This window comes from Metopolophium dirhodum, chromosome 5, assembly GCF_019925205.1.
Source record: "Metopolophium dirhodum isolate CAU chromosome 5, ASM1992520v1, whole genome shotgun sequence".
Lineage (NCBI taxonomy): Eukaryota > Metazoa > Arthropoda > Insecta > Hemiptera > Aphididae > Metopolophium > Metopolophium dirhodum.
Genome location: NC_083564.1, coordinates 242,854 through 251,975, shown reverse-complemented (window position 1 = coordinate 251,975; position 9,122 = coordinate 242,854). Strand labels below are relative to the sequence as shown.

Here is a 9,122-nt window from a genome sequence, read left to right as displayed (position 1 = left end):
CGTATAGTAGCTTATGTATGTATATAAAAGGTATGTGTAATATACAACCTTTAGATGTTCAAAATACAAATATCACTTGTTTGCCAGCTGGGGTAACAATATTTAGATATAATATTTTCATTCTATTTGTCTGTATTTTGTATTTTACATTATAGGCACTTTGTGTGTTGAAACCTTTTGTTTTAGTAAAATGTCAATAATTTACTCAAATGTTTATACATGTTAATATGTTATATGCTTGAAAAATAATCCAACATAATTCTCGTAAATTATTGAAGTTTTGAAAACTAGGTATTGAAAATTATTTTTTCAGCTAACCATTTGCCAGTCACAGTTCATTACGTACATTTTTTTATACCCAAAAAATGACTTTTATTTCATCTGTCATCGTTTTAAATGTTTCTATCATTTTATTGATGTTAATTGCATTTTCCAATATTACGTTTGTGTATCAAATACAGTCTTTAGAATTGTATCGTAAGTATTTGAATAAATTATTTTTAGAAAAATATTATTATACGTACCTACGGAACATAAATCTATTATTCATAAATTTATTATTTACTATTTGTGTATTATCTGTATTTCAGTGTTATCATCGATTTATTTTTTCAAATTTTCATATATTTGAAATATTTTTTAAATCTTCCTCAGAATTTCAACTGAATCAGATGTGTAGTTTTCAAGATTACGATTCCGAAAAAAACGGCTAATCATTTTTATTTATTTATACTAGCTGAGGCCACCACTAAATTGTCTATGGATAGGATTTTATAGTTCTATTTATTAACCTGCAGTTGTTAATAATAATAATATATTATTATTTTGTTGTCCCAGAAGGACAAGACAGAAATTAAGCCTTGAAATTTTATATGCGTTTTAAGATTGAACTTCGACAGATTTTCAACACAAATCAATGGGTAAAAGAAAAACAATATGTGAAGAGATATAAACCCGTTAAAAATACATAAACAAAACTGTAATTCAAACACTAATGCCACATTTGAGGAAATTAGAAAAACAATACATATCAAATACCTTTGTATCACCATTGAGTATTGACCAACACTTTAAATTGGATGTTAATGTAATTAAGTAAATAATCAAAATACGGAACCTGAATTATTTCTATATAAATGCTAGGAAAATATTCAACATACAAATATTACAAATAGTATACTTTGCCAATACACAGTCAATAGTACAATATGGAATAACAGCTTGGGGAAATTAAGGGATAGTTGCATGTATTAAACTAATAACAGTCCAACAAAGTATAATAAAAATAATAGTAAACAAATCCAAAACCTTCCCTTCTGTAAACCTATTAAAGATTTCAGAATTTTAAATATTCAACAATTATCCCAACGGAATTTACTACCTATATAATGTTTTCAAATTAAATCTAATTAACATTAAATCTAGAACACATAGGTAATACACGTAAGGAAAATAACATAATTAATTGAAACATATAGAACTTTAAAAGCAAGTAGACACATTGTTAAAACAATCTTACGATAAATGTTTACAAATAATTTAACTATTTTTGTTTTTTATTTTTATTTTATTTTAAGTCTTTTCATGTCCCTATTGTATAATTATAATGTGACAAAACTATAATTACTTAAGGTCTTTGTAAACATGTAATCTAAAAACATATATGTGTGATTAAAATTTTAATTTAGCTTAGCTTAGTCTAGTTTAGCCTAATAGGCATCATAAACAATAGTTTAACAACTTTAGTTGTATTTAATACACATATTTAGAAATATATATATATATTTGTTGAACAATTCATTGAACTGTTTAGAAACTAAAATTTCACCAAAAAGAAGCACAACTTCAGTGGTGAATTGTTCCAAACAAACTTTATATTTATTCTTTTTTGGCCAGTAAATTGAACTGTTTAGAAACTAAAATTTCACCAAAAAGAAGCACAACTTCAGTGGTGAATTGTTCCAAACAAACTTTATATTTATTCTTTTTTGGCCAGTAAATTTTATTATCTTAGGTACCATATCTTATAATAATGTGACTGCTATGTTAATACACGTTAATAATTTTCTCTAAATTCTTTCAAAATACTTTGAAATAAAATAAATTAACTTATGAATTAAATTGTAATTCAGCTGTTTTTTAATTTTCCAGAACTTGCAAACTTAGATGATCCAGATTATGAAACATATTTGTTACAACCAAAGGCACAATGTAAGACCTATATAATATATACATCACTATTACTGTATATTCTAAGGAAATTCGGAATATTAAACAATCTTACTTGGTGTATCCGTAGATAAACATGCGGTGGAGCTAGTTATAAGCTAAATAGCTACCTAGTCAATCAAATGGTTTTATATCTTGCAATATATATGTCGCATCCACTTAGTGAAATCGCTCATTTCATGAAGTGGATGTCCACTTCATGAAATGTATCCACTTAGTGAAAATGACGTTTTACTACACTATATGGACAATTATATGAAATTTTTCCACATTCTGTAATAATATTACTATTTATATATACGAGTATTTTTGTTATTGGGTTATTGTACGATTTGCACTAGGTAATTGTGTATAATATGATAATAATTAAATAATATAATATAGGTAACCATAAATAATGAATTATAAAAATTAAATTAAAAGTTTTCTTAAACTTTATTTTACATTTTATTATTTATTTTAACATGGTTCAGAGTTATGGCAACAACTATTGCACAAAATTTTTTTTTAAACCGGCACATCTTGATGTTTGACATGGGCTTTTCGATTTACATGAACAAGAAGAAAAGCCTTGTCCACCTGTTGTGACTTTAACAGTCTCTCGAACAGTTAGCTCTTTGTCCAATAAAACTTCGTCACTCGTTAAAAACTTCTCACATTTTTTTAAGCAATCTCCTCCATACCATCCTTTAATCATTCCATGTTTAGTCCCTAGCTTATACAGGTTATTCTTTTTGTCAACAACTAAACATAAAATATTTGGTGGATCTGTAGGCCCTCTGTCGACTTTTGGAACAGCCATTACCACGCAATCGTTAATTTCGAGGTTTGGAACAGCTGCATGACTAGTCTAAAAAAGTGTATTATAATAATATTTTTATTTTATTTTTAAAATAATTGTGTTATTCAAAAATTTACCTGTAACATTTTTTCAGCAAATTGTTTAATGCCATCAGAGCCTTTTTGCGTTGCATTTTAATCTGTTCTTTTTTTATGCATAGTTTACACATAATAGATCCAGCTTCATCTTGATTTTCAACTTCATGTATGTAAATTTCACATGTATGACATGTATAATTAACAGCTGAGCATTGTACATTTTCTTCATTTTCTTCAATTTCTTCAATTTCTTGAAATTTCTTCATATTATACACAATTACCTAGTGCAAATCGTACAATAACCCAATATCAAAAATACTCGTATATATAAATAGTAATATTACAGAATGTGGATAAAATGAATTTCATCCACTTCATGAAAAGGTCAACAAATTGTCCATATAGTGTAGTAAAACGTCATTTTCACTAAATGGATACATTTCATGAAGTGGACATCCACTTCATGAAATGAGTGATTTCACCAAGTGGATGCGACATATACAATATACCTACATATCGATTATTATCGTAACATACCACAGTACATTACTACTGTATACTGTACAATTACCAGTCATTAATCGATATATCATAGCATTTTCATACAAGAATACAATTCGAATATTATTAATCCAGTTATTTATCTACTTAATGCTGCTAGTACAAAGTTAGCACATTTATCTAAAATTATTCCTACAACCTATCCTTGGAATTGATGGACATTAGTTGGACTTTGTTTGAAACCAATTTAATAGCTATTCAATAAAAAAAGTTTGTAGTGCCTATTTAATAACCAGCGCCACGTAACTAAGTAATTAATTCATAACTTTACCAATTTTATACATACAGTTTTCCAAGACGTTGTTTGATAAATATTAAATAAAATTTCCTAGTTAATTGATTGTAAAGTACAAAACTTCATTAAATATAAGTTTGTTTAAAATTATGTAATTTTGTTTTCGTATACTTTGTAACATTTTGCTCTCTTAATTCTATTGTTTTTAGTTCACTATTTTATTGTTACTCAGTATTGAATAATTCATTATTGCATGATTATAATAAAAGCTGTCGCTTCTCCGTTTTACATGCCCATTTCCCAAATGTTTCAAATTGAGTCTACATCGTATCAATCTCGAGTTAATGGCTGTTCAGGTGTTTTTTTCATGACTTCAGTTCTGCTTAACTACGGAACGATTTTTTACTTTCTCACTATTTATGATGTCACAATCATTAGCCTTACTTTCTATCACATTACCTGTTTATCTTGCACACTACTACATTGAAGTTTTGCTTGTCTTTTTATTACTTTGCGCTAATATCTCTTGTAAGCTTCAGTCTAACCTCATTTTTATATCCTAATTATAAGAAGAAATTTTTTTCATTGGTAATATATTTATCATAATTCATAATGTTATCATGTCTTTGGGTTCTGGCCAACTCTCAAATATAACCCATTCCAATTCTCCAGCTGGTGTCAAGGGTAAAATGACCCCATCATCTTATGAACTCTGTTCTGCTATCACCGATTTACGCACTGGCCAAGCAGAAACCCTGAAACAGTGTAAGGACATTAATATCACTCTAACAAAACTATTTGCTGCACTACTCAAGACTCTTCTCTCACTTAATTCCCAAGGCAGGAACCTGAGGACAGAAACTCAAATTTTCATTTTGAACTTACTCGCTACTCCGTAAAAGAGTCCTGCTCTTAAAAATAATGTCACTCTTTCTACCTCACATGAGCCAGTACCTGTTTCTGTCACTGTCACACAGCTAATGCACGAATACGCTGAGCGGAAGAGATGTAGTTGTGTAGGTTGTGAGGGATGTGACCGCATCGTGAAGGCATGAATTAGCCGCCCTCGTGACATATGGCTAAAGGTATAAAAACCCCCGAGGGAATGGTCTTATACTCCCCGTTACGCAGATGGTTAATGAAAGTTGTGTAGGTACCTATGTCATTGCCTGTGTGGCTTGGCTGGAGAGTCGACTGCGTTTCGTTATGAGTGACCTGCAGTGGTGGTCGGTAGAAAGTAGATGAGTTGCTACAGTGCTTGTACTTTGAAAAACAACTACAAACAATTTTCAGAATTGTTTACAGAGCTTTTATTTTATAAATACATAATATTATGATCTTTAGTGTATATTATTGAAAAAATATTACTTTTTATTACTTTTGACTGCAAACATTTATAAAAGTGTTGAAATAATCTTTTATACACTTCACAGATTAGTAAAAATAACTTAAATACATTTTCCAATTTTTTTAATCATCTTTTTTACATCAGCTCGACAATACCACATGATGGTTTTGATGTGCTACCTTTTGGTGCCAGCTTCACGTAGCCCTGTTAACCACTAGCAAAAATAAGTATAATATATTAAATATTCAAAGAATTAAAAGTTTTGGTATAACATGGTAATTAATGAAAACAGTTTTTTGGTATTGAGTATAATACATTTATTAACAATAATAAAAGAAATAGTATCTATAACATTATTGTTTATCAAAATTGATAAGTTACCTATTAAATAATAATTCTTCATAATGTTCTGATGGATGATGAATTTGTACGTGTAAAATATGACCACCTTAACGTTTTGTAGATATACTGTATCAAAATATATATGATAGCAAATTGTAAATTGTCTAATCGTTAAATATATTTAAGTATAGTCAAATTTGAATACTGTGCTGTACTAAATGAGATGGTTATATTTTCAGATGAAAAAAAATTGAATATTCAAGAATATTTTAGATCAATAAACAGTGAGTTTAAAACTAATTTTTAAAGTTATCAATATAGCTTATACTTATAACCGTTATAGTATAACAATTTAAGTACAGATAATGATTTAGATTTGTTGTCCCTTCAAATTCCAGGGTAGAGTTTCTGGTAGAATATTGAACATGTATGGTAGTTTGATACTTATGATGCTTTGGTAGTTGTCTTAACAATATTAGTAATATAATAATACTATAATTTTCAATAGATGGAATATTTTTTAAAATATTTTGACTTTTTTTGAGATATTTTTATGGTTCTATGGTGTAAATTCCGTATCTTGATCGATTTCATGTATAGTTAATTAATGAAATTCTTTCTAAAATTAAAGTGTCTAATTCAATAAAATGTGAATGTTATTATCTACCATTCTCATTAGAATAATAATAATGATAATAATTATAAATACAATCTATATTCCGTTCCACGAGAGAATGTGCACGTTTTTTCGTCCATCGCTGCGTACCCGCCACCATTTTCTTCTGTTCGGTAACTATCACAGATTTAGATAGAATGGTTACACATCGGGCTATACTACGCAATGTTAGACTGCGGTGTACGAGAGTTCTTATCTAAAATACGAAAATGTGAACTACTACTAACGCTCCTCGTGGTTGTTAATTGGTATTACAATATTCGCATTTCCCGTATTCCCATAAGAATACAATATTAATGATGTTATGTAAGCAACTAGATAGCGCTATAACGTAACTTTTAACAGATTTTTGATAAGAACAATTATTAGTGATCACAAAATAATGACCAGTTGTGCAACCATTCTATCTAATAAAATCCATGGTTACGATCGTCAACTGTTCAGCCGGCTCGCGGTGGTTGGAAAAGACTCCTCGCAATTCACATAATATGTATATAGCCGGTTAAGAGTGAGAGAAATTTGTCACCAACGTTGGTCGGATGCGGGGCTCGTATACGGTCTCCCGTGGAACGGAGTATATTACATACAAGTTCCTAATATTTTTTTCCATACAAATTTTTTATAGATCTACATTTTATAAGTAAGTACTTTTGTAGTCACGTTTATATGCTAAAATGTATTTTAATATAACAACAATAATAATTTATTGGTGATTACCTGTTATTTTCTGTTTTGTATTATATAATTAGGGACTTATTTTGTATTACCTAGTTACACATAATATAACATTTTAGTTTAGCACACACAAATTTATTTATTGAATTTTATATATTTAGATATTTTAAAACCTACCATTATATTAATATTAAAAATAATGTGATAGATTTTGGAGGGAAAATAATATTATATGTATAATTATTATTTATATCAGGCATGTCAAATTCACGGCACTCTAATTTTTTTGTGGCCCACAGCTACCAATATAAGTGGTCAAATAAAAAAAAAAATTACCTAAAAATTTTTTTTAACTTTTTAAATTTAGTTTTACGTACCCGTTGTGTTCGTAAACGTAAAGAATAAAATTAAAAAAAAATTGTATTAAGTATTTATTTTTTTCGTAAAAAATGTATGTGCGGACCGAGTAGTACTAATCAATATAATATGTGGCCCAATTGATACTTTGAGTTTGACATGCCTGATTTATATATCGTCGGCCTGAGTCACAAATGGCGTATGTCCAAAATAACAAATTTTTAAGGACAGGAAAAAAACATTAAAATTTCGTCGGTCTAAGTCAATAATTCGAAAAGGCCACATCTCCATCATCAGGGCGCCCTGACGTCAACCCGTCGGAGGGACGCGACCGTGTCACCAAGGCGTGAAGTAGCCGCCCTCGAGAAATATGGCTAAAGGTGTAACAACCCCCGGGGGAATGGTCTTATACTCCCCGTCACACAGTGGTTTACAATCTCCATCATTTATTACAATGCTATTACAATTCTTAAAATCATTACATCGGAGATACGACAATTTCTAATTATAAATTTCGCGGAGGATAAAATGATAACAATTTTAGTTACAACTTTATCATATGATGTGGTTTTTTTCTTAATTTTAATCACTGATAATCCCAAAATAAAAAAAAAATGGAGTTAGGTATGCCCTTATCGACTTAGGCCGACGATATTATATTTTATATTTTACCATAGAAACATATACCTAATTGTTGTGTAATGAGTCGTTAATATGTAAGTTTGGCCATGTGGGTGTGGATGCATTCCGCTATTTATTTTATAATATACAGTCCCTCACACTAATGATCTCTTACTATGCACCAGGGCTTAAAACCATTCCCAATAAAGTAGGTAATTGGTAACCGGTTATCGTTTAATTTTGATATTATTGTAAGCGGTAACCATTTCTTTAAAGATACTTCAACACTATGATAACCGTAATCGTTTAAAAACCGTTGATAAGGTTTTTTGGTGATAGGTTACCGGTTAAAACCGGTTTTTAAAAATCATATATTTAAAACAGTTTATTTAGGTGATTCGTGGGTTGATAACATAACTATTATTATTACAAAATCAAAAAGTTGATATGCTTTAATTTGGTCGATTTCACTCGAAGTTTAAAACATATTATCAAGATAATGGCTATCTTAAAAAATCAAAAATACATTTTTGTAATTGTTATAATTTTAAAATTGTTTATTAATTTAAAATTTAAACATTACCATAAAATGAAGACAATAAAATAATACCATTGACCAAAGTATAAATTGTGATAGTTTGACACGATATAAAAACGACGTAAATTTCAGACTATATTCTTAATTAAAATATCATAAATAGTACTAAATACTAAATATTAAAATATACTAAAATATAGACTATGCCCCTATTCCACCAACTATTTCGTAACGGGAATCAGCGCACGCAACGACGACGACATTTATGACAGTATTTATAATATATATATATATATATATATGATAGTCACAACAAATAAGCAATACTTGACAGCAATTAATTAAGGAAAAAAATTTAAAAATAGCTCGAAAATTAAATTTAACTGTAAAATAATCATAAAATAATTCAAGTATTAAATACCACGAAAAAACCGTTTTGTTGTTTTGGTCAGGAATAGGTTTTGGTAATAAAACCGTGATTAAAAATACGAGGTAACGGCTTTCATGTTAATATTTAGATATTTTCTTGATTACTGATGACCAATAATCGCTAACTGCATTCCAAAACTAAAAGCGGTTATCGGTTTTCAGTTCTAAAATTTACGGTTTTTGTTACAAACCGGTTACCGGTTTTAAGCCCTGCTACGCACACTACTGCATA

General features: G+C 29.0%; 1 protein-coding gene across 1 annotated transcript in view; it reads left to right on the top strand.

Moving 5' to 3' along the window:
* The first annotated feature begins 339 nt into the window (after positions 1 to 339).
* LOC132944676 (uncharacterized) overlaps positions 340 to 9,122 on the top strand; it is a 29,275-nt gene continuing 20,492 nt past the window's right edge. Inside the window, exons 1-3 of the mRNA XM_061014143.1 lie at positions 340 to 477; positions 2,152 to 2,211; positions 5,834 to 5,878. Of these exons, the coding sequence (XP_060870126.1) occupies positions 366 to 477; positions 2,152 to 2,211; positions 5,834 to 5,878 (217 nt within the window). The 5' untranslated portion in view covers positions 340 to 365. The remainder of the gene's footprint in view (positions 478 to 2,151; positions 2,212 to 5,833; positions 5,879 to 9,122) is intronic.